We start from the raw sequence: 26,867 nt of genomic DNA, 5'->3' as shown, positions 1-26,867 counted from the left end.
AACGACGTCTCTATGTGGTATGTACTGAAACTGTATATATTTGCTTAGCGGTTTTGGAAAATGACTAAGTTCCACTTTATGTCGTCTTTTTTTTTTTTTTTTTTTTTAAGCTGTACATGTGGAAAGTGCAGTTTGATGACAACATCGCTTGTTGTTTACTTGATGTGCTTACGCACTGATAGCTAAGTTAACAACACAGAGATATTTGAAGCAGTTTTATTCACCGCATGTGGTTCCAACACACGATCGTGACCCTTTTCCGTTGGGACTGCATTATCCTTAAGAAATAAACGATGTGCAATCCGAAATGCAGGGAACAAACAAAAACACTTGCACAACTCCGTTGATGCTCTGTAAAAATAAACTCCATCCACTGGTCCCTTAATGCTGTTTCTCTTTTGGTAATCTGTGCAGGGTTGTCTTGCCCTGGCAACCAAAAACACACTTCTTTTGTGACTTTTCGCGACGCTCTCGCTCTGATCAGGCTGTGCTCAGCCTCTCAGTGCTCTGCTATATGGGAGCGCGAGCTCTTCCGGCAGAAAAGCGCGCACTTAGGACCAATATAAGGAAATTCCGCTCCATCTAACGTCACACAGAGCCATACTCGAAAAAAACTTTCCGAAACTTGTGACAAACCGGAAGGAGTATTTTTGGAACAGAAATACTCCTTCAAACGTACAACTTAATTTTTGAAACTTTGTCCATGTTTAGCATGGGAATCCAACTCTTTAACAGTGTAAAAAACTCAGTATGCATGAAATAGCATTTCACCCCCCCTTTAAGATGTCCGCATCAAAAGAAATGTACAAAAGTGATTTTGTGTCCATAGAAAGCACATTAAATCTAAGTAAAATGTCTACTTTTTAGGTTTCAAATAAGTTTTTGGAGAATAAAATGTCAAAATGTGGTTGAAATAATGTTACATTGTCATTCAGTCTAACACAATATTTATGCAAAAATTCAAACAACATGCTTATTCTGACGTGTACCTATTAAAATATCTAAAAGAATAATGGAGCATACTAAATTTTATTTTGTTTTAAATTAGGAAAAAAAATCTTACTGATAAATGGGCAAAACCTAGGATAGTGGCAAATGTTAAAAATGTAAAATTACAACTCATTAGTATTTGGGGTGAAAGTAATTAGTCTTTTAATTTGTCATAAATTGATTTTTGTTGTAAATATGCCTGACAAGATTGTCACACTGAATGACATTTTACTGGGTGTCTTCTGTAAATTAGGGGAAAATGTATGATATTTATTTTTTGCTCAGAAAAACAAAAACAAGATTTCAATTAAATAAAACAGAAAACTTTTTGCATTTTTTTTGGGGGGGGGGGGGGGGCTACAACAGATTAAAGCAGTATTACACTTTTTTCTTATGCTTAAACACTTTTTCTTCTTTGACCCAGATGCATTTATACACTGTTCAATGTAGGACACAAATCTGCCTGGACTTGCAGTTAAAAATGCATTAATACTGTTTTGATATTTCAAATATAAAACAATGAATAATGATATTTGAAATTATTTGAAAAAAGAAAAAAATAATAATAATACTGTGAAATTAAAATTTCCAGTAGGTGGAAGCAAGGTACTGTTAATAAGCGAGTCATTGCAGTTGAACCAAATCATTTAAACGGTTGATTCATTCAGGATGGAAACACCATCATGTTGCTCAGAGATGCAAATTGGCAAAATAGAACAAAAGCAGTCAATATTTTGTATGAAATGTAAGTATCTTAATATTAAATTCTTGTTTATTGAACTGCTGTATAAAATGTCTATGTGTGCACGTGCCAGCACTTGATATTGTTAGCAAATGTGTCTGGATACTGCATGTGAGATTCCACATCATTGCTGCTGTTCTTGAAGAGAGAACTGTCCATAAATCTTACTGTTACTCTGCCCCAGTGGTTTTATGACAGTGGCATTTATCCACAGCTAGGTGATTTGTTCTAATGGAATGCACCACATGACTGAAAGGTCAAGGGTTTGAACAAAAAACATCGATCAAATATTAAGCAGAACATTATATGACTGGCATATGGACACCTCTGTCGACCGGTTATATATTTTTGCCCTCGTTACATCTGTTTCAAGATCATATGCTGTAACACAGTTTTGCATCTTTAGTATTAGAGAGTTTATGGCTCTGTCCACTTTCCCCATGCACGTCTCTTTCTCTTTCCTCTTTCCATTAATGTGGGCTGTGGCAGAGTTGTGTGGCTGCGGGCTGATGGATGGGCCTGTGAGTGTAATGAGAACTGTGCAGAGAGCAGATGGGACTGAGGAGATTCTCTTCGCTCTGACTGAGTTGTGTGTATGTCTCAAATCCAGACACACACTCCCTCTCTTTCTCACCCTCCTCTCAACTGCATGCTTTGACTTTCACCAGCTGCCTCTCCCTTTTTCTCTCACTTCCAGAAGCCCAAGTAGTAGATAAGGAAGGCCTCCTGTTCCCCTAAACACCACAGGGAGGGCGAGAAGGGTCCTTTTCTCATGTGTACACAGAACACGCAGGAACAATTTCATGCTTGGGACACAAAATAATAGTTTTCTCTTTCTTCACTTGTCCTTTTGGTCTCTCTCACCCACAAACCACTGAGGAAAAATGCTGTGGACCTCCTATGGTCTCATTTTAATCGGTGTGAAGACAAGAAATGGATCGTCACAGATGCTGGAGGTTATTTGAGTAGCCTAACTCTTTTTCACACCATGTTGTGAGAAGCCACTTACCTGGACATCATTTCACCTTCATCAGAGAGAATAAATGAGCAACATGTCCGTGTGATTGGACATGACACAGACTAAATCATTAATTTAGTGTAGCATTATTAAAGTGGAGAAAGTGGGCACATGGCATATTTGGCTTTATACTGATTTCAAAATAATGTTCCACTCTTTGTGGACTATGTTTTTTCTGACATTATTTGAACAAACTAAGTGACTACCAACTGACTACCAAGTGTGACACTACAGAAATATAAATTAACAAAACGCCTTGTGACGATGCCAATAAAGTGGCATTTCTGGCCATATTTTGCCAAAAGTAGTCAGGTCTCATTTTAACTTGACCAAAGTTATATCATATATATCACCATTTATTATGTTGTTTACTAATTCAAAGAAATCTAAAGGGTATTTGTAGAATAAAACGTGGTGGAGGGGTTGGTTAGGTGAGAAAGAAACAAGAAAGAACAGCCTCTTCCAAATGTTCTCACATTCTTTCCTCCTTTCCCATTTGCTCTCTCTCTCTCTCTCTCTCTCTCTCTCTCTCGCTCTTTCAGAATTACTGTGCAGTGCTTTGGTGCTGTAGAATGCTGACAAGGTAAAATCCCTGTGACCCACATTGATCTGTCATTCACATGAAACATGGTCCCATCAGTGTTACCAGAAGAAGTATAAAAGCATTCATTTACAGTATTTTTAATATGTTGTTAATAAACAGAAGTGACAAATAGCTGAAACTGACATAGTCAGCATGACTTAAATTCCTTTTAAAGAATTGATTGTTTGTGCACTAAATGTAGACACTAAATGTAGAACAGTGTGGCCATGCTGTGCCTTTGTGTCTCCCCAATATGAGAGTCAGTGTCTGTGCCAGAATAAACCTATCGCGAAGTCTGGCCAATAGGAAACACCAGGACTTTTCTCAGTGGCCCGGTCAACTTGTGGGTAAGCTGTCGAAACCAGTTTAATTAAACATGCAATAATTAAAAAGGAAGAAAAGTTCTGGCATTCCCATGAAAAGGTTCTTGTTGCATATTAGCGGTCTTAATTGGAAATTAATCATTTGTACATGCACACATATTCTTCACAATCCAATCAGTCACCAGTGAATAAAATCAAGTCTTGCCCTTGCATTTGGAAATATGCCAGTTTCATGCAAGTTTCGACTTTAAGCCTCGTGTTGCTATAATTAAAGTCTTTAAATCAAAATATAGTCAATAGGCCGAAATATCAACTAGATTCAGTTCAGGCAGAGTGGAGTATTGGAAAGTATCACCTTAAATTATTATTATTATTTTTAGTAAATCATTGGAAAAAGAATATCATTAAAGATTTTATTTTTTATTTAGTTTAGACTGAGTACATGCTTAAAAAACCATGCAGCATTCAGATTTTCCATGTAGAGAAAGAATGCTGATGTATACGTGCACATGGATGATGACAGTTTGAGCTTGCATGAGAAATGTTTAAATATTTACAACTGTACTCCATTACAGCTGTACCCTACATAATAATGGCAGTAAAGGTTACTGTGAGAGATGCACATTTACAAGATTAAGAATTTGTTACAATGGCAACAGTTTAATTAAAACAAGGGAAAGAATTAATCAAGTTCAAGTTCCTTTATTTATACTGGAAGGTAGAATTTTGTTTGCAGTAGACATACACACATATGAAACAGAGCACATATCACACATCATCAAAAACTACATCATCAAAAAATTCTTATCGGTCCAGAATAAATAATACATACATACATTATATATATATATATATATATATATATATATATATATATATATATATATATATATATATATATATATATATATATATATATATATATATATTTTTTGTTTTTTTTTTGTTTTTTTTTGTTTTTTTTGTTGTTTTTTTTTTTGTTTGTTTCAGTAGTCTCCTCATACAAAAAATAGGAAGTAAAATACATAAAAACCAAGTACACTATAAGCTATAACTTATTCCTCAAAGTAATGGCTGCAGGAACAAAACTGTTTTTGTGTCTTTTTGTTCTACACCTGGGGATTATAAACCTACGCCCAGAGGGTAGAAGCTGGAATTCTGTGTGCAAAGGATGTGAACTAATGACAAAAGGCCACAAACTAATAAGTCAGGGGCACCAATTATTTATAATTTTTCTGTTTCACATGTGGGGCTTTGTATATTTACACTCTGCCTGCAAAACCATTTTCTTTTAAGTCAGAGCAGAATTATCTTTGTTACTTTCTTCCTGAATGAATCAGTGTTTTTGAATGACCTAACTGAGTTAATGATTCAACGACTCACTATTAAAAACGGCCACTTGATTTGTTTCTGAAGGAATTAGAGGTTTTGGAGGAATCTGTTGAGTAACTTTGAAATACACTTTAAATCCCCATCACTAATGCAAACAAAGTGCTACAATTCAAATATAGTAAAATATTGTGAAATGCCCCAGGCTGGATATTGTACATGGTCTTGGGTGTTTCCAAACTTTTGGAGGACATTGTAATACAGGCGGCATGTTTGCATTGTAATCATGCAATATCTAATACATTTGGGGTTGTTTTGTGCCAGTAAACATCTCAGGCTGTTTTTGAGTCCCAGTCCATCCTTGACTACAGCCACTTCTACTAGCTACCAACACTGCATCTTTCTCTGGCAGTGTGTGTGTTTAATAGAAAATGACCTTGGTTAAAAAGAATCACTTCAAATTTGCATTGCAGTATGCTTTTAGAAAGCACATTACACATAGTCCAATGCAAAAAGCAAGAGAACTGCACTTCCCTTTATTCTCGCTGTCTCACTTTTTCACCACCCTTCAAGAATGCTAATGACAGGAAATACGATTTATTTTATCGCCGCTCAAGGCTGTTTACAAGGATTCTCTCTTTCATTGCTCTGCCTCTCACTCTGGCCTAGGCTTGCTGTCTCTTTTACTGTTTCTCTTTTCCTTGTTTTCTATCCCTTTGGGCCTCTTTAACTCACAAAGTCGTGCATAGGTATTGCATCCTTCTCATTATAAAACACCATGCTCGGTTCTTACTGACGGCTTGTTTCTTTCTGCTCCCATGAATCTGCTGCTGTGTAATGCTGACCTAACATCCAGCGCAATAAATTGAAGCTGCACTCAACGCCAAAGGCTGTTAGGGGTTATGTATAAAGGATCAGCCATTCAGATTTTATTGATAGTTCTGCTTTAATACCACAATTAGATAAACTGGCCTCTTCTTCCTCTCTTATGAGTTGCACTCTGATCTCCCATCACACATCTCTGCTGCACAACATATCATTAAAAACGCAAACCATCATGTATAATTAATGTAGAAAGTGAATCTGTATTTATTCGGCAAATGGATTCAAATCAATACAAGTTTATTTGTATAGCGCTTTTTACAATACAAAACATTGCAAAGCAACTTTACAGAAAATTATGTTTCTACAATATTTATTTGTAGCTTATAAGTGGTGACTGTCAGTTTACATGCATATGACAGGAATTAAAAAAAATAATTAATACAAGACGTATTCAACCAGATGATGAACATTATTAACAGCAATTATTATATGATGCAATCACAATATTAGTTAGTTCTAGCATCATCTCTTCTCAGGTGTTCTGGATCCAGACTGGAGCTTCCGTGGCAAAACAGAGAAACAAATAGAGACATAATTAACGTAGCTGCTGTTCCAACAAAATAAAAATAATTAGTTTAACCAAAGATAAAGAGTAAGAATGCACATTTGATCAGATACAACTGCAGTCACAATTTATGAGATGCTTTATTCGAATGCTTGATGAAAGAGATGTGTTTTTAATCTAGATTTAAACAGAGAGAGTGTGTCTGAAACCCAATCATTATCAGGAAGGCTATTCCAGAGTTTGGGAGCCAAATGTGAAAAAGCTCTACCTCCTTTGGTGGACTTTGCTATCCTAGGAACTACCAAAAGTCCACCGTTTTGTGGCCTTAGGGAGCATGATGGATTGTTATGTGGTAGAAGACTAATTAGGAATGCCGGGGCTAAACCATTTAGGGCCTTATAGGTAAGTAATGATAATTTATAACTGATACATAACTTAATAGGTAGCGAGTGCAGAGACTGTAAAATTGGGGAAATATGATCATATTTTCTAGACCTGGTAAGGACTCTAGCTGCTGCATTTTGGACTACCTGTAACTTGTTTATTGAAGGTGCAGGACAGCCACCTAGAAGTGCATTACAATATTCCAGTCTAGAGGTCGTGAATGCATGAACTAGCTTTTCTGCATCAGAAACAGGTAACATATTTCGTAGCTTGGCAATGTTTCTAAGATGGAAGAATGCAGTTTTTGTAACATGGGAAATATGGTTTTCAAAAGACAAGTTGCTGTCTAATAACACCCAGATTTGTACTGTAGAGGAAGTAACAGTACATCTGTCTAGTTGCAAACTGTAGTCGACTAGATTCTGTGTACTGTTTTTTGGTCCAATAATTCATATCTTTGTCTTATATCCTAATTTAATAGGAGAAAATTATTGGACATCCAATCTTTTACATTTTTAACACACTCTGTTTATCTTAGATAATTTAGAAGTTTCATCTGGTCTCGTTGAGATAGAAAGCTGAGTATCATCAGCATAACAGTAGAAACTAATCCTGTATTTTCTAATAATATTACCAACATGTATATTGAAAATAGAAGGGGACCTAGGACGGATCCTTGTGGCACTCCATATTTTACTGGTGATAAATGAGATGACTCCCTATTTAAATAAACAAAATGGTAGCGTTCGGACAGGTAGGATCTAAACCATCTTAGAGCCTGCCCTTGAATACCTGTATAGTTTTGTAATCGATCTATGAGTATGTCATGATATATGGTGTCGAATGCAGCACTAAGATCAAGTAAAACTAGCAATGAGATGCAGCCTTGATCTGACGCAAGAAGCAAGTCATTTATAGTTTTTATAAGTGCAGTTTCTGTGCTATAGTGGGGCCTGAAACCTGACTGAAATTCTTCATACAAATGGATGTACATTCAATTCCAAAATCTCCACATCCTTGGATTAGACTCATGATAATGCATGTCAAATGAAATCAGAGGGCCTTTATGCTGGGAAATATCCGCATTCAGTTTTAATTGCCCTGCAGTATGGATATTTGATCACTGATGAATCAGTCGAGTGAATCTGAATAGCAGTGTCCATATTTGATACAGGTTTCATAACTGTGGAACTAAACTGCACCAAAGACACAGATTTCCCCAAAGCTAATTTAATCTGTTTAGAGCAGAGACTCGTGCTGAGATTAAGGCCTAACATGATAATCCTGTTAATTGAAGTTTGTTCATGACGGATGAAATGACACACACACAATCATACTGTGCTTGTCAACCTGGAGCCTCATAAGAAACTCTAATCCTCTCAGAAAGAGAGGAAGTGATGGCCTTGACACAGAACACACAGTACACATATAAACACGGCAGTGATTGGATAAGTGGGCCAATAACCAGAAGAGTGTAACTTGAATCTTTTAAAGCAAAATCAAGCTTTTTCATTGTAAAACCTTCAGCAGTTTGTTGTGGAGTAATGTGAATGCACTGATGCTTTATTGATTTGTTATCCATAAATGTGAATGCATGCTCACTATATTACCAAATTTAAGTTGAGAACTCCTTTTTATTTATATTGACTTTCACTTTAACACATACATATCTTTTCATGTTTAGAATGTTACTACTATTCAAATGTTTGGGGACGAGTAAGATTTTTTTAATTAATACTTTTATTGTGCAAGGACACATTAAATTAATTAAAAGTGATAGTATCTGGTATCTGTATCTCTCCTTACAGGACTGAGACTCAGAACAAGGTGTTTCTTTTGGATAATGAGGAGATTTCAATTTGGCGCTTCTCCATTTCCATGCTGTGATTGGCTGTTTCCAAAGTTAGAAAAGTGTCACTAAAGTTTTAGTCACTGCCACTGTATCCTGGGAGGTCCTAAGGAATTTTTAAGGCCAAAACCTTAGGGATCAGACTAATCAGACAAATGAGAGGTTTTGTCTTTTCCTCAAAATGTAAAGCAGTACAACTGTTTTCATCACTGATAATAATAAGAAATATTTATTGAGCAGCAAATCAGCATATTGGCGTAATGGATGCTGAAAATTCAATGCTGCATTACATTAATAAATGAAATTTTAAAATATATTCACATAGAAACTTTATATCACAATATTACTGTTTTCTTCATAAAAAAAAAAAAAAAGACCAAATCCAAACGTTTATTAAATGGTAAGCCTGCTGACATTTTGCCATTATGCCATGATACTTTTGTTTTTAATATATTTTAAATGAATGTTAAAGGTACATTTCAATAAACACTTTTTGTCATAATGTTGATTATCACAAAGTTAATGCCTTCCTTTTCTTTACATTACTTTTTTGGTGTGTTAAAGGGAAACATTTATAATGTTAAGTGTGAATAAGACTGAATAGGCACAGTTACAAGACATAAACAGTATGCATGTTAACATGATTTCACTAATGTCTTCTATGCAGCTTCCGCAATGACAGTAATTTAACAGAAGCATTAATCAATCAAAGTGCTTTTATTAGATTATAAGATTCACATTTTTACAGTGCTTCACTGCAATGTCAATTTTTGCTTATAAAAAGGGGAGCAGCTTGAAATCATTGTTTTGTGGTAATGAAAATGCCAGAAATGCTGTCAGCTGAGCCCAGAATATTCCTTTAAGCAGAATCTCTACAGCATAGCTGTACAGACATCTAAAGATACATATACTGTTGAGGCAGAGGTGTAGGTCACTCATGATGTTTAAGTGACTATTGAGCTCATGGGGACCCAAGATCAAGCCTGATCTGGGTCATGTCCCGAACGCATTCCCCTCTCTCTCCCTTCTCTCTCAGCTCTCCACTGTCCTATATAACAAGGCAAAAGACCAGTAATTAAAAAATGCATATACATATACTTGTAAAATGTTTATAAGAATAACCACCATCCAAAGTTATTTGTTTTTAAACAATAATTGATTCATAATAAATATATTAAAGCACTTAATAATTAATTTTTTTGTTTAGTACATTTCAACAAATGTTTATAATGGTGTTTTTCTGGAATGACACACACTCACACACCCTTAGCTGTACATTCAATGACAACACCAGCATGGATGACCACTGTACCTTTGATAAGTGTACTTTGGTTGCATATAATACATCCATACTCTGATTCTCAAATTCACATGTGAACACTTATATGTGGGGAAATATAGAATATATTGACAGATTGATTTATGTATATTTGTAGTATTTTTACAGCTGTGGTGGGTATCCAGTAGGAGGCAGCCACCAGGTACAGAACCCCAAAGCAGACTTGGAAAAGAAAAGGTTAACCATTGTGCGCATTACGTTTAGCGTGACTGACAGTATTGATGATCCACACACTTAACTCCTTTCTTCAAGTGTGTTACATATGTGCTTCAGAATACCGGGAAACTTGACTCTTCTTCGTGAAGGTAGACAGTTGTACTGATTGTGTGAGATATCTCTCTATCATTACAGGCTTGTCTCATTAATTTAATGGAAGTATAAACAGCTTCAAAACACATAAGGAAATGAATGGCAGTAGCAGCAATAGCAGGAGTGCTGATACTGTCCGGATGGATAGAAACACATTACAGAAGTTGGAGTTTAAATGTTCACACATTGCCAATGTGTCAGAGATAGTGCGGATTGACAGAGAGGAGGTAAGAGGTGAGGATGAACTACTATTTTATTGTAGAGGGTAAATGTTTCTGATTTTAATCTTAAATCTTGATTTTAATGTTGAATAGTGATAGACATATATTCTTTACATATAACTATTTTGAGATTATCGCATATCTGTTTAACCGATTAAGTGTTCCCTTTGTCACTCACTTCCAAATACATATAATATGGATATACTATAACCACACCTCAAGACACTGTTTAGATGATGTATTTCAAAACATTTATCAGGTTTTTGTCCTTAAAACACTCTTGTGGGTGTGAATTACTTGGGTCTGTGTGTCTCTCAACAGTGTTTGGCAACAGTGTCTCTTCTAATTGTTTAACTTCTTCAAGAACATCGCCATTACCACCTTGTCTTTGAGAAATGTTATGTAGCTTTTCAGCTCTGAAACAATTTTATTAATAAAGTTGCAGGGCAGCACTGACAACTTAGTATGTTGCTGCAGTTTTGTATTGTGTGAACTGCAAAGGCATCTATATTTTAAGACTCATTTCTAACAACAAAAAAGGAGTAATAGCATCAATAAAATCTTTTAATCTTAAAAATATATTATTAAATGTTGAGATTAACTTAACTAAGATTAATAAATGCTTTAGAAGTTCCAGTTTAATGTTAGTTCCGGTCTCCTGCTTCTCAAACTTGTCTCCTGAGACAAAAACACTAACACTCTCACTTTTGTCTCATTTAAATCATCATCATCATTTTTCTCCTTAGCTAGAGACTCTGGATCCCTCACATGTGTATCCTTTAAAGCTCTATAAAATATCTCAACTTTGCAAAGTGTGCACCAAGTCAAGTAAATGAAAGGCTTTAAATATGGGGGGGGGGGCATAAATTCAGAGTTTAAGCCTAAAATAGATATCATGAAGAAATAAGGATAATGTACTTTTAATAGGATAATGTTTATGTGCTTAGGCACAATTTGTTGTTGGAAATAGTCGTGTGAATAGTATAGTAATAGTGCAGAATAGTAATCAGTTTTGATGCCTTTATGATGATTACTGATTTACAGAAAAAATCCTGGAGCTTTTCTTTACTGAAAGGCACATAAATTGCTTATGACTCCGTCTTGATTATTAATTGACAAATTGTATTATTAATCAAATTATATGGTAGAAATGTTTGAGTTCATAATCAGACAGTTGACATTTACACACTTTGTAACGTTGTTGAGAGACAAATGAGACAAAAGAGACAAATGTTCCTTGAGCTCAATTTGGGTTTGGGAGAATTGGGTTTGCAAGCACAAGGTTGGAGGTACGAATTCCAGGGAGCACATATTAGGAGAAAATTGTTAGCCTGAATGCAATATAAGTCGCTTTGGATAAAAGCATCTGCTAAACGCATACAATTTTAATTTAATTTATATGTGAGAGATCCAGTGTCTATAGCTAAGGAGAACGATCTGAGCACAGTGTATGATGATGATGAGATCTTTTCTGAAGGAGATACTTTTCTTGAAGGAGATACATGTGAGAGTGCTAGAGTTTTTATCTCAGGGGACAAGTTTGAGAAGCAGGAGATCTCCATTCGATTCGAGATTTTAAAGAAATCTCATTTTTGACTTTTCTCTCTTCTGGATGCAATAAACATCAGCCTTTTTCTTTTTATAAATAAAAGTTTTACTCACATTTTCCAAGGACTCTCTTGAGGCCACACTCTAGATATTTCAAATCAGTCATTTAGGAAACCACACTAATACTGAATGATTTTGATTTTGAATGGTGAGAAATACATGTTTTTTTCTGATATTGTGCTATAACTACAGGATGGCATGGTACACTGAGTAAAAGGGTAGTTTGCCTCTAATCTTGCTTTTTCTTGTCAAATGATACCTGGATCATTTGCCACACTGAATTGCACTAGGTGCCACAGTATGAGCAGGGAGGAGATGTGTGAGTGAATGTGTGAGCTTGTGTGGGAACGCATGTGTGTGTTACGAGCCAATTTGTTCCTGTACTAGAGATTAAGAATAGATGCACATCTCAAATTTGCATCATTTTTCACAGGGAGTAAATAAATCTAGTAGATTCCACTGGTACAAACAGTGGATGAACACTAGTGTGTAGCCCTAGTGTGTTGCAACTAGTGGGTTGCAGAAAGCAGAAATGAGCAATGCTACAGGCCAATGAGAAAATGCAAGAAAAAGAAGATAAAGAATGGCAAAATAAATAGTGTCATCAACTTTTAAACAGGAGGAAAATAACCCTTCACAAGTTGACGCCAAAGAGTATGCGACTTTGTCAAACTCTACAAAATATTTTCAGAAAAACAGCCAGTTTACCTTATAGACGTATCCAGTTATTTTTGTGTTGTGTCAGTGCTAATTATCCAAATGTTAAATCTGGGTCCTGAAGCAAGATCCACTGCAAAAAAACACCATGAGTTATGAGCAATCCACTGCAAGGGAAATAACAATCAAATAGTGAGGAAGGATAAAAAATCTAATCAGCAAATCAATATTTTATATATTCATTAAATAAATGAAAGTTTATTCAAAGCTCTGAAAGTACAGAGAATGTTTGCTGTGTTGCCTTTTGTTTCTGTAACTAAATGGACTTTAAAATGGACTTTAAAACAGCGATAAAGGTCAGTCTGGGTGAACACAAAGACAATTTTTTTGATCAGATCCTCTTCACATTAACACCAGCCTTGAATAGTCTGGCCCAAGTCTAGACTGGAAAACAGTCTGGTTTTAATAAAGAGGTATGCAGACATACTGATATGACCTTAAACACCTGTTCTCTTCAGCAAGTTTCTTGCAGGGGCCAAAAGACTTGCAAAGGATCAACATTTCCAGAGGAATTGTTCTATTTGAAAACTTTCATTGTAAATTGTTAAAATAATAGTTCAGCCAAAAATGAACTCATCCTGAGACCATCCAAGATGCTGATGAGTTTTTTTTTCTTCATGAGAACAGATTTAAAGAAATGTAGCATCGCATCATTTACTGAACAATGGATCCTCTGCAGTGAATGGGTGCCGTCAGAATGAGAGTCCAAACAACTGATAAAAACGTCACACTAATCCAGAAGCAATGCTCACAACTCCAGTCCATCAATTCATGTCTTGTGAAGTGAAAAGCTGCGTTTGTAATTTTTTTAACAGTCCATAATCCATAATAACACTTCCTCCATAAAACCATGGTTTGTTTCTTACAAAAGCACAGCCTATCACTTCACAAGAAATGAACTGAACAAATGAGACACTTTTTACTTATTAATCAGGGACAATAAAAGCAAACTCTTCTGTTCATTCACATCATAGATTTCTCTTTTTGTGAATGACACTGGGTCCTCATCCAAAGTAGTTGGCAATCTGCTGTCTCATATCATTATTATTTTTTTTTTGTCTGAGTAGGCTATTTGTTTACAGCTCAAACATTTGCATAAATACATTTGACTGGATAAGACTGAATCAAATATGTGGACCTAAATGTATTTGAGAAAACTAGTGCATCTAAACTGTATCTTGAACATGCTCACTCCAGTCAGGATCTGGGCCGCGGATTGCTAATTGATGACCTCAGTGTGCTGTTGAAATTCGCTGAGTTCTCTGATGTATCGAGCAGAACAACAGTTTCATTAAAATCTATTGGAGGGCCATTAAAAAAAGATTGACTTTCTGGTAGGTGTGTTTCTGCACCTCACCAGCGAAACTGTAGCGTTATTAGCGACTATAAGCATATTTTATATGTTATAAGCGTCTCATATGTTGGCTGCATATGACATTGAGAATGTGACATTTCAGAAAAGAAACCATTATAAAACTTGTGTAAATATTTGACTTTTTTTTTCTTACTTTGGAATATAATACTTTTCTCAATTGAGGCAGCCGGAATGACATTATGCCGCCAACAAATGCAATACAAAATTCAATCTCAGAAGACACCACAGCACCTGCTGTTGCATTTAAGTCACTTAAGTTACATTTGATCAGTTTATGTGTTTATGGAAGTTGATCCCATGACCTTAGCATTTCCATTACAAGTGCCATGCTCACTTAGGAAAACTACATTAAAATCTTAAATTAGGTCTATGACAAAAGTTTTGCATTGGAATAGTTGACAATAAATAAATATTCAAGCCATGCAACACACTTATGTAAGGAACAGACAAAAAATTATTATGATTTACTTTCGCCTTTGGTCTTGATTTGTGTCAGTAAGAATAAAACTGTGCAAAAAGTGCTGCAGTTTGTACCTGGTGCAACATATTTCAGGTTTCACATTCTCACATTTTTCCCATGAGACCGGATAAACAGCTGCTCAGATGTGAGCCAGATCGGGACTGAGTTTTCAGAGGTTTGTGAACGAGCGTTGTAGCTGTCACAGGAAAAGATGTATTTATTTAAATATTTAAGTCATTTTTTAAGTTTTTGACCAAGAAGATTATTGGTTAGAAAGAATGCCTAAATGTCTCCTAATGTCTCCTGGATTTCTGCTTAGAAGATGCACACCGTATGTTTGTTTATTCTTTGGATTTCATCTGTTCATTTGCAAGTTAATGAAGTGTGTTATTGACTGTTACTGTTCATTAAGCTACCGACTTGGTTAAACTGTAACATGGATGGAATGTCATTTTATTTTATTTCAGTTTTTTACAGTGTCATGACATAAGATGTCAAGTTGTTGAATGATATCCAAAGGCGGTGCCGAAATATGATCAAGATGACGTAATGACGATGATGCTTACTCTTTGCAACAAAAAAAAAAACATTAAACGTTAACACATCAGTTGAAGTGTGATCCTTTTAATCAGAAGAAAACCTTCAGGAGCGGTTACAAGCGTCATGTTAAAGAGTTGGACAAAACCCTGCGCATGCAGAGCTAAATGAGTTTGTCAGTTCAGTGAGGAACATCAAGCTGACTGCTGGAAACGACGCTCATTAGCGCCGCTCCTCAGAGCTCCAGGGCAAAGTAGTGATCTCTGTTTTCTTTCCCAGCACAACTTGAAGGGAATTTAAGTTGACATCCTGATCTCTCCTTAAATATCTCCTTCTGAGAACGCTGTGGGTAAATAATTCATACTTTATGCTGATGGAAATCCAGTACCCCTTATAGGTGCTAAGCTGAGGCAATATAAAACAGACAATTCACTGACTCTAATCAGTGCAGGAAGGTAATTTCTATTAGTGCCATAGGGGTCAGTTTGACGCAGCTCCAAACAGTGAGCAAGTCCCGACTCACTGTTGCCAGTGACCATTTATCTGATCATCCCTCATTACGGTATGTGCATGTGTACGTGTACTTGTATGTGTATATAAGGCCAAATGATAGATGCCGTCATTGTGGTTCCTATTTATAAAACAATGGAATTTCCTGTGATGAATGTTCACACTTGTGCAATTAATTTTGTGATTTTGACAGTACCGATCTTACCGATGTAACCAGTTCGACGGATGTAAAGATATTCCTCATACTAGTTAAATGAGTCAAAATAAACACATACTGGATTAGACAACTATTTTTCACCCACACAAATCTCACTAGAGGCACGTTTGAAACACGAGCTGTTTTGAAACATCGTAACTACTGCTGTAAGGCTTCTGTGAAGATATTTTGACATGCAGCACTTGAAATGTTTCAGCCTGCAGTGGACGTATGATTTCGAGGCAGGAGGTTTGTTGTCTCAGTTTATGCATGAGTCACATGGACTGCAAAGCGGTAATCAATCAAATTATGTCCCTTTGCCGCTGAAAAGAGATTCTGGAGTTTTCATTATTTATTGAAGTCAAACTGGGGACAGTTTTTTAAAAAGACAAGCTACACTGTTAAACCATCTTTCCCAAATGAATGTCCCTTGGGTATGGTTTATGTGAAGGTCACTAGGGCATGTCCCAAGTAACTCTTAAGTGGTTCTCATTATTTGAAAATACATTAATAATGCAATACATGCCTTCAGTGGCTTTAATATACCTCTTCTATGATACGCATGTTTTTGAAGTATTTACATTTTTAAGGGGCAATGGGGCATAATGTCTAAAATGTTAGGATGATACAATACTGTCATGCCATAATAATTATGATGTTGTAATTGCTTCACTGCTTATTATTATTTGAAAAACTTGCTATTTTGACCTTTTCGCAAAAATGGCAAGGTTAGTTTAGGTTGTGAAATGTCTAATATTTATGATTTTGTAATATATTATTTTTGTTGAAATTGTCTATTTTCAGTAATGTAGATGTTTAACTTGACGAATTGACTAACTTGAACACAATCAAATTGTGCAAGGGGCGATTTTTTTGACTACTAATGGCATGGATTTCCTTTTAAAAAGACTGGATTTTGTAAACGTGTCCGCCTCTGAAAGTCACAATGAAATGGAAATAGCGAAAGATCTTCCATCCTGTGATGTACAGGTGCATCTCAAAAAATTTGAGTATCATGGAAAAGTTCTTTATTTTTTGTAATTTAATAAAAAAAAAGCTAACTTTAGATTCATTGCACACAAACTGAAATATTTCAAGAGTTTTTTTTTTGTTTTAATTCTGATGGTTATCACTTACAGCTTAAAAATTAGAATTAGAATATTTTCTCAGAGATAAAAAAAGATCTCCAAAAGACCTCCAAAGCAGGTTTAATTATGCACTCAGTAGTTGCTTGGGGCTCCTTTTGCATGAAATACTGCTTCAGTGCGGCGTGGCACATAGGCGATCAGCCTGTGGCACTGCTGAGGTGGTATTGAAGCCCAGGTTGCTTTGATAGCGGCCTCCAGCTCTTCTGTATTGTTTGTCAGATGTTACTTATCTTCCGCTTCACAATACCCCATAGATTCTATGTGAGGTTCAGGTCAGGTGAGCTGCAAAATGAAATCAGCATCTCCATAAAGCTTGTCCGCAGGTGGAAGCATAAAGTGCTCCATAATCTCCTGGTCAGTGGTGTCAAAAGTACTGGCATTCATTACTCAAGTAGAAGTATAGATACTAGGGTTTAAAAAGACTTTTGTAGAAGTTGAAGTATCAACCCAAGCTTTTTACTCAAGTAAAAGTGTAAAAGTACTGGTTTATAAAGCTACTTAAAGTATAAAAGTAAAAAGTAATGTAAGGGAAAAATGCCATTAAGAACAAAAGCTTGGGCCATGTCTAAAGGCCATAATGACTATAATGTTATATTAAAATGTTCATGTTGAAAAATTTGGGATGCAGTAGGCTACCTGTTCAGCCACATATATGCCCATTGAAAATGAACTCATTTTAGTACAATGCAAATACATTAAAGAGCTAGAGATATGATGACTAGTTGCCAATAAGTATTGTTATGGTGCAAAAAGTCAAACTTCATAGGCATGTCATGAATAACCTTTAATGGAATGTAAATGTACACCCAAGCTTAGCTGCCGGAATCTGCGAGGGCAATGGACAAGAACATTGGTGCAGGCTTAGTAACAATTACATTTGTATGATTGTCTATATACAATAAACATTATAGTGCTGTCAAAACAAATGATTAATCCAAGTGATAAAAAAAAAAAAAAAAACTCATAATCCTGATACCTTCTTGATTGATAGCTTCTTGTATTCGGTACATACATCTGATATGTCCAGTGTTCGGGGGGTAATGAGTTTTTAAAGTTGGTAAAGCCTAGTTATCACAACATTGTCAATCGCGTCATCAATCGCAAACGATAATTTATTAAAATGTCTTGCTACCGAACTACCTACAGAAGCTTAATTTGTGGAGGAGGAAGAGAAAAGCACCCATTTGGTAAATGAGCCAGTACTGAGAAATAATAACTTTTAAGTAGGGCCAATGCCTTTTCGATACTTTTAAAAGGGTACCGGTGCCTGAACCAATACTTAAAAAAAAAGAACCTCCAAAAAAGTATGGATAACATTAAAGAACATTACAAATATTTAAAATAAATCCCAAGCTTTCACCTTGGATGCTCTCATTTCTCTGAAGTTGTGCTTTCTTTACTCTAAGACTAATAAATGTATTTCACAATCTGGGTCATTATTTAATACAAAACCACACAAAATGTTTCTACTGTATCTCTGTCACTCACTCTGATATTTAGTTAAGATGAGTGCTGTCTGTCACTGTCTTTAATCAGTTCTGTGAATTACTGTATGCTCATTCTTTATAAAGTAGCAACAATGTTGTTTTCAAAATACAGTACTGTGCAAAAGTCTTATGGAAAAGAAAAAAATAGCATTTTCACCCCAAAAAAGGGTTTTAAGCAAGTTATTTATATCTTTTGCTGTAGTGTGTCCATAGGAAATATCAGTTTGCCATTCATTTTAATAATAATTAAGTGCGATTTTGAATGCACAAGCAGCCTGACAACGGCAAAATGAATGTTTGGAAATGTAAACTGATATTTTATACTGACACACTACAGCAAAATATATAAATAACTGGCCGAACACCATTCTTTTAAGTGAAAATACTAACGTGCTTAAGACTTTTGCACAGTAGCTAGTGTATGTATAAAGTATGTATGATTAAATTAAGTATATTTAAATCAGTGTAATTAAAGCATGCGTTCATATGTGTTAAGGGCTAGATTTTCGCTGGAGGAAACGGCTGTGACAAGCGAAAACTTTACAGTAGATGGGAAACCGACTGCTCCCTCATGACCTTTTGTAAACTGTATTTATGACAAAGAACTGCAAAGATACAGATATTCAAAAAAATTTATCGATAAACACATACCTTGTGTCCTCCGTCTCTGTTTAAGCTCGCGCTGCTCCTCTCGAGGTCAGCGGATTGAAGAGCGCACTGAAAGACGAGAGGAGACCGGTCTAACGCCGGTTTCATTTGAAATTTAAGCAGACTGACTCTGAGGCGATCGGTTCCATACCAAACCCTATTTTTAAGAAATTTATTTTTTGAAAAACAAACCCAAAACTGGCTATGTCCTTGCTGTAATGTGATGTGATTTGTGTCATGTGGTGCGATGGATCGCATACAAACCAATAGGGTGTCGGAATGGTATATGCTTATACTTCTCATCCAACCACAATCAAATTCACTTCATCCGAATGGCGCGATTTATCTGGATAGGTTTTTTTTTTTTTAATGATGACAATCCGGAAAGAAAAAGTAGTAACGAAGCTATTTTTAAAATGTAAGGAGTAGAAAGTACAGATACTTGCTTGAAAATGTAAGGAGTAGAAGTAAAAAGTCGGCTGAAAAATAATTACTCAAGTAAAGTATAGATACCCCAAATTTCTACTTCAGTACAGTAACAAAGTTTTTGAATTTCGTTACTTGACACCTCTGCTCCTGGTAGAAGGCTGCATTGACTTGATAAAACACAATGGAGCAACACCAGCAGGCATCATGGCACCCAAATCATCACTGACTTTGTAAACTCCACACTAGACTTTTGATCCTGTGCCTCTCCAGTCTTCCTCCAGACTCCAGACCTTGATTTCCAAATGAAATGCTAAATTTACTTTCATCTGAAAAGAGGACCATGAACCACGGAGCAACAGTCCAGTTCTCTTTCTCATTACCCCAGGTGAAATGCTTCTGACATTATTCTCTGGTTCAGGAGTGGCTTGGTTCTAGGAATGTGACAGCTGTAGCCCTTTTTCTGAAGCTGTCTGAGTGTTGTGACTCTTGATGCGATGACTCCAGCTTCAGTCCACTCCTTATGATGCTCTCCCAAATTCTTGAATTAGCTTTTCATGTCAATCTTCCCAAGGCTGTGTTCATCCCCGTTGCTTGTGCACCTTTTCCTACCAAACCTTTTCCTTCCAGTCAACTTTCTGTGAATATATTCTGATACAGCACTCTGCAAACAGCCAGCCCTTTCAGCAATGACCTTCTGTGGCTTACCTTCCTTGTGGAGGGTGTTGATGATTGTCTACTAGACCATTGCCAAGTCAGTAATCTTTCCCATAATTGAGGTTGTATGTTCTAAGCCCAAGAGGTACCCAGTATTTATACTCAAAATTAATCAAACTAATCCAGCTCAAAATTGAATATTCTAGAGGTCTAATGGCTGTAAGTCGTAAACATAATGAAAAAAAAACTCTTAAAATATTTCAGTTTGTGTGCATGAATCTAGAATATGAGAAAGTTTGCTTTATTTTATATTACAAAAAATAGAGAACTTTTGCATGATATTTGAATAGAGTGTAATAGGGTGTAACGGATTATTGAAAAATAAAGAAAATGAAGGCTGGGGATTTGGTTCTGTGCATTGGTTGTTGGTTGATTTTGAGATCAACACAAGCTTGCATGGGTGGGGTTTAAGGAAATTAAATGATTGGAGTCCTGAAAAAAAAAGAAACAAACATATGCACAACTGAAGATCAATAACATGCATTATTAATTAAGGATTTAAAAAAAAATTAATTGCAAAGAGGCAAAATTGCAAAATATAGAGTCAAAATTTGTGAGAAATAAACTTGCAATTCTGAGAACAAGGGAACTGTAAAAAAAATTAATGTGGCAGAAACAAGTTTTCATATCTTCATGCCAGCTAGAAATGAAAATTTTTATTAAATTGCAATATGTAAACTCACAATTTGGGGGGGGGGGGGGGGGTTGTGCGAGAGATAAATCAGAATTGCAAGGAAAAAGTCTGAATTCTGAGTTTGTAGTCTGAGTTTATATCTTGAAATTCTGACACAATTGTAAGAAGAAAAAAAAAAAAGGTCAAAATTGTGACGTTAAAACTTGCAATTACCCTTTTTTATGTTTTAATCCCATAGTGGAAACAAGCGTATTCAAGGTGTAAGGAAAATATATTGTTGCATTTTATCTTATTTATCAACAAGCCTGGTGTTCATGTACAGGGGTTCCCGGGATTGTTAGAAAAATCGGAAGATTAGCTACTGCTAATGTGAGTATGTGTTGTGTCCTGCAGGGGGAGCTGCTGAGCCCGTGTCGTTGTAGTGGTTCTGTACGCTGCACTCATGAGCCCTGTCTTATTAAGTGGATTAGTGAGAGAGGATCCTGGAGCTGTGAACTCTGTTACTACAAATACCAGGTCATCGCCATCAGCACCAAGAACCCGCTACAGGTAACTCACTGCCTGCCTGGGCTTATGTGGATTTAGTACTAAAGTGCAAAAGTATGGTGCAAAAATATTATTTATTATTTTATTTCATATACTTCATTCTCCTACTCAAAATTCTTAAAAGAGATGGGTCTAATGCCCCTGTCCCACAGATAGGATAGAGTTTAGATAAGGTAGAGTGGGTAGAGCTTAGTCTGACATTATGCATTTTAAGAAAGTCAGAACACTTGAGCTCTGAGGATCATATTACTACTGGTTGGCTCATTTTGATCCAGACAAGACCGATTCAGTGATTTGTTAACTTGAGACTTGATCAGCTCAGATCACTGAATAAGTGTTTTGTGAATCAATGCAATCGGAAAAGTGTGTGGACATCTGAACATGACACCCACGTGTATCTGTTGAGCAACGCCATGGGCAATACATTTCAAAACTATGGGCATTCATACGACATCAGTCCGTTCTTCCACTCTTCTGGCAAGGCTATATGACAGAACATGGCATTAAGGAACATTGCACTCATTCAGACAACAGAGCATCAGTGAGGTCACACACTCTGGACATATATTGCATCTTGGGTTACCATGTATAAAATATGAATACGGTAGTCATTCAGCACCATAATATAGCCATATGATCCCTGTGCCCTTGCACCACCACAATTCTGAGAGCAGTAGCACTGTGTTTGTCTTATTCCTTTCATACTGTTAGTTTATATGCTTATCTGGGTTCAAAGCTTCTGCTCTCACTGATTTTACTTTCAGTCTCTTTTGATTTTCTTTTGATCTGACCATCAGATGATAAATAGGCTATTTTAAAGGTGCACTACAGAACTTTGGCCTCTCTATTGACATTTCTGGTTGAAACATAAAGTTACGAATTACCCACACAGAGTTTGTTTTTTAACATTAGTTATTTTTCGATGGTTGATTTTAGGGGTGTGCAATATGACCAGAATCTTATTTCATGGTATGAGAAATTTTATTTCGCAGTAACAATATCTACTTTCAATATAGCTATTTTTATTTTATTTTTAAATCAAATTAGAAAATTAAAAGCACAACAGAACAAATAAATATGAAATAAACTTTTAATGTATTCAGCTACTGTAGTCTAGGTTAATTTAATAGGTAGTAAGAAATATTACAGAAATTGAAGTGTATAAGTAAAACGCTGCATAGTCTTCATTGTATCAATCAAATAAGGTTAACATGAATAATGACAGACATCAGCAGGTAAATAAGGCTGCTGTCCATTTAAGACCAAATGCATGGATCCATTATACTGAAAACACATCTGGTTTTCATCCAACTGTTTTAAATTTATTTAACATATAACTGACTGTGTTTGCTTGAATACTTCACACGACAGGCACACATATTTGACCATTCATGCACAATAAAACATGAAAGAGATCTGTCGTCACATTGCATGCTGTCAAGAGAAGGGCTTTCAGTGTGTGTCGGCTGTGTGTTCGTCAGCGTGAGCACCGCATTCTTTTTAACTGCATATTGCACTTAATAACTCTACCAAGTCCGTCCCACTCTTTATTTTCTTATTCATGCATGTTTCCTTATCACTCAAATAGTGTATAATGTTTAAGCAGTACTGTGTTACACAGATATATCTGCATACCATGGAATACACAATGTAGCAAAATCTCTTTATGATAGACACTTTATTTCAGGGTAATGATATATACTGTCATACCACCCAGCAATAGTTGATTTGCTTATGATTAGATCTCTCATTCTGCATCAAGTTCAGCTACAAGAATGACTACAGGGCATATGTGAAAGAATATGTAGTGTGAGCAAGTAGCCAGACCAATTTGTGTTTATTGATATGATGTAAACCTGAAATGTAAAAACCACGCTAATTGATCAAAATATAAATCATGAAGGCAAGAACAGTGTTTTGAAAACTGATCTTTTTAAGTACTTGATCAGTAATGGAATTGCATTCATCTTTACATCAAAGATATTCCATAGTACTAATAATAAAACAATCAATACTGATCAAAAGTTTGGGGTTGGTAAGATTTTTTTAAGAGCTAAATAAAACAGTCCATAATCCTGACATCACTCCGCCGGCCTGGAAGGGGTGTCCCACGCTATAACAACTCCACCAGGGAGGAGGGCGGGTGCCCTAGAGGCTGGTGAAGGACTGGGACAAGGAAGGCCTCCAAGGCGGATCAGGGAGCTTGGGAAGCCATAGCAGAGCAGGGAGTTCAGGGGGCCATGGCGGAACAGGTGGAGGAAGGAGCCAGGAAAACAACATGAGGAACCAGGTAGCCCAGATAGAGGGAGGAGCCAGGGAGACAGTAGGAGGGACTTGGAGCATGTGGCGCCAGGTGGGACCCAGACCACAGCGATAATAGCGACCCACAGTGGAGCCGACAGAGGAAGGAGTCATGGAGGAGGAAGGGTTGACGACTCCAGAGTGCTACTGCGGTGGAGCAGGTGGCAGAGATGCCCAAGGCAGAGACGGAGAGCCAGTGGAGCCAGTGGACTGATGGGCCATTGCAGAGAGAAGGGAGCAGAGTCTGGGTCTCAGAGGCTGGAGGCAGAGACCAGGGATTCTGCAGTCACTGTGAAGATGGAGGATGGCAGAGCTGTTGAGCTGCCAGACGACAGTGGTGGAAGATGCAGGAGAGGGAGGGTTGGCATACATTAGTGAGCCTCCGGGCTTAATCTGGGACTAGGAGCCCTCTAATGGCTGGACTTGGGAACAGGAGCCTTTTCTGGGCTAGGCATGGGAACAGGAATTTTCTTTGGGCTAAACTCAGGAATGTTAGGAACAGAGTTCACAGATGGAGGAGGAAGGTATGTGGGGCAGATCGGTAAACAAGTCAGTTAAGTTTTCCTTTGCTTTGCATTCTCCCAAATCCCTTTTCAGCTCACCCTCAGCCACTGTGCAGGGGGTGGAGCTCTTCTCTGCACTCTAAGTCTGGCCATGTTACAGATTGGGGTAGACACTCTCCAGACACCGGATGATTGTTTCCCTCCAGCTCAGTCCAGTGGTGTCTTGGAGATCGATGGGGCGATGGTAATTGGCCCCGATCCAGAACAGCGAGTTCAGCATAGCATCATCATTTGAACACTGTTAAAACTGCATGCTGGCTGAACTCAACCACATACTAAAATAGGGAAAGGTCTTCTTGTTCTTTTGTCAAGGTAAACTTCCAGGCGAGGGGATCCATAGAAAACAACGGAAACAAAAAACACTGGATAAACACGGAAAACAAACAATGGGCAAAATGCAAATAAAGTTACTGTATTAGGTCGGGTCTTCTGTCACGGTACACTGCTGGAAGGAATGAAGGAGCCATGGATAAACAAAACAGTCATTTATTAAATCCAACACACAGGGTAAATCCACACCTGGAAGGGAAAGAAGACACACATACACATCTGGTAGACCCGACAAACACAGACTGAACAGCTTACATAAACAGGCTAAAAAAGGGAATTGGGAGGAACACAGGTGTACAGAATGACTAATGAAACAAAACGTGACCAGGAACAGGAAAACCACATACTGGCAGGAAACACAGGAGAAACTGGTTAACGGGCATGTGGAGAGAGAAAACAACACAAAACAGTCCATAATCCTAACACATTCCTAGATTGGATTACCCCTTGTTTTTGGATTTATTAAAAAATGTTTTTCTGACCGAAGTCTTCAACGTTCTTTCGGACACAGTGTGTGACACGTTGTTCATGAATGTATTGTGAAATGTAATATATTCCTGTTATGAAAAGCTGACTTTTCGGTTGCCTTTATTTCAGTCTCCGGTGTCATTCTAATCACTTTAATCAATCTAAATAATTCTAATATGCTGATTGTTTGCTCAAGACACATTTCTTATTTGTGTCAGTGTTGAAACAGTTGTGCTGCTTCATATTTTTGTGTAAACAAAGATAAATTGTTTTTCCATAATTCTTTGATGAATATAAAGTTTAAAAATAGCATTTATTTTGAAATAGAAATATTTTGTAGCATTGCCTTTACTGTCACTTTTGATCAACTTAATGCATCCTTACTGAAGTATTAATAAAACATTTCTTTTTAAATCTTGCTGAGCCCAAACCTCTGAACAGTACTGTATCTTTTATATATTATCGTTCTATATATTATGAATTGATAAGTCACTTTTATTATCGTTTGCCTGTATTTTGCAGTGATTTGTGTGTTTTTCATGTGTGCTAAAATGTGATACTGGTACTGTTCTATCTATTAGTTCATATTTCTGTGTGTCTCCAGTGGCAGGCCATCTCGTTGACAGTGATAGAGAAAGTACAGATAGCTGCAGCTGTTCTGGGTTCACTGTTCCTGATAGCCAGTATCTCCTGGCTGGTCTGGTCCTCCCTCAGCCCCTCGGCCAAGTGGCAACGGCAGGACCTGCTCTTCCAGATCTGTTACGCCATGTATGGCTTCATGGACCTGGTGTGCATCGGTAGGTCATTGGATGCTCAATAACTGCAGCCACCTGGTCATCAAAACCAACACTGTGGTTATTTCATGTTTGTTTTTATTTACCAGTCTGAGAATGTTTTTTTTTAATAATAGTACGTTGTGGCATCCCTGGCAACTGACATATGTTGGAACCAGCTGAAACTGAATAAAATATGTTGAATTAAAAGCCCACTTTCCTCTTAAAACACAAATGTACGAGCAGAACTGAGAGGACTGTATTTTTCAGGCAGCCATGCGTAATTACTGCATTTCATTTAATACCAAGCATTTTCTGTGTATCTACTGAATAAAATGCCTAGCATTGGAAATCCTGAAAGACTGAGAAACTGAAACTGATTCCTGCATAGGTGTGATTCAAAGCCACTTCCAGTTCAAATTGGCCAATATACACTGGCTGGCAAAATACGAATATGTACACAAATCCATTAAAAATATATACAATTTTACAACCCTCCAATATTAAATGACAGAATATAAAGCATAGAAATAACACAAGCAATGCTAACTTGAAACTTAATGAATACCACAGTGTTTACTAGGCCTACTACTATTTATGTATGTATATGAAGGTATTTATTTTAATTAATTAAACCTAACTAGTTAACACATTAACTTACATTACTAATGGAAACGTATTAAGTGTTACCAAAATGTTTATACATATATACAGTTGGAGAAGTTTAATTCTGAAATATGCAGAAGTTAGAGATTTTTGGTCATGTGTGACATTGGCAGTGTAGTGCTTTACCTGGAATTAGTTTGGTCTTTTTTATTAAACTAAAATAAAACAAAACTAAGGAGTTAGGACTTAACGGAAGCATATTTCGTATATTAGCCCGTCTTGAAAGCTTTATGTAGAAAAATCTATTTCTCTATTGAGAAATTTGATTTTTTAACATCCA

General features: G+C 36.6%; 1 protein-coding gene across 1 annotated transcript in view; it reads left to right on the top strand.

Annotated features, from left to right (window-relative positions):
- The window catches only part of LOC113106191 (E3 ubiquitin-protein ligase MARCH4-like), a 30,139-nt gene extending 4,149 nt beyond the window's left edge, over positions 1-25,990 (top strand). The window contains exons 2-3 of the mRNA XM_026267870.1: positions 21,334-21,489; positions 25,753-25,990. Coding sequence (XP_026123655.1) covers positions 21,334-21,489; positions 25,753-25,968 — 372 coding nt within the window. The 3' untranslated portion in view covers positions 25,969-25,990. The remainder of the gene's footprint in view (positions 1-21,333; positions 21,490-25,752) is intronic.
- Positions 25,991-26,867: the final 877 nt, after the last annotated feature.

Source organism: Carassius auratus, chromosome 1 (genome assembly GCF_003368295.1).
Source record: "Carassius auratus strain Wakin chromosome 1, ASM336829v1, whole genome shotgun sequence".
NCBI lineage: Eukaryota > Metazoa > Chordata > Actinopteri > Cypriniformes > Cyprinidae > Carassius > Carassius auratus.
This window is presented reverse-complemented; position numbering and strand designations above follow the sequence as displayed.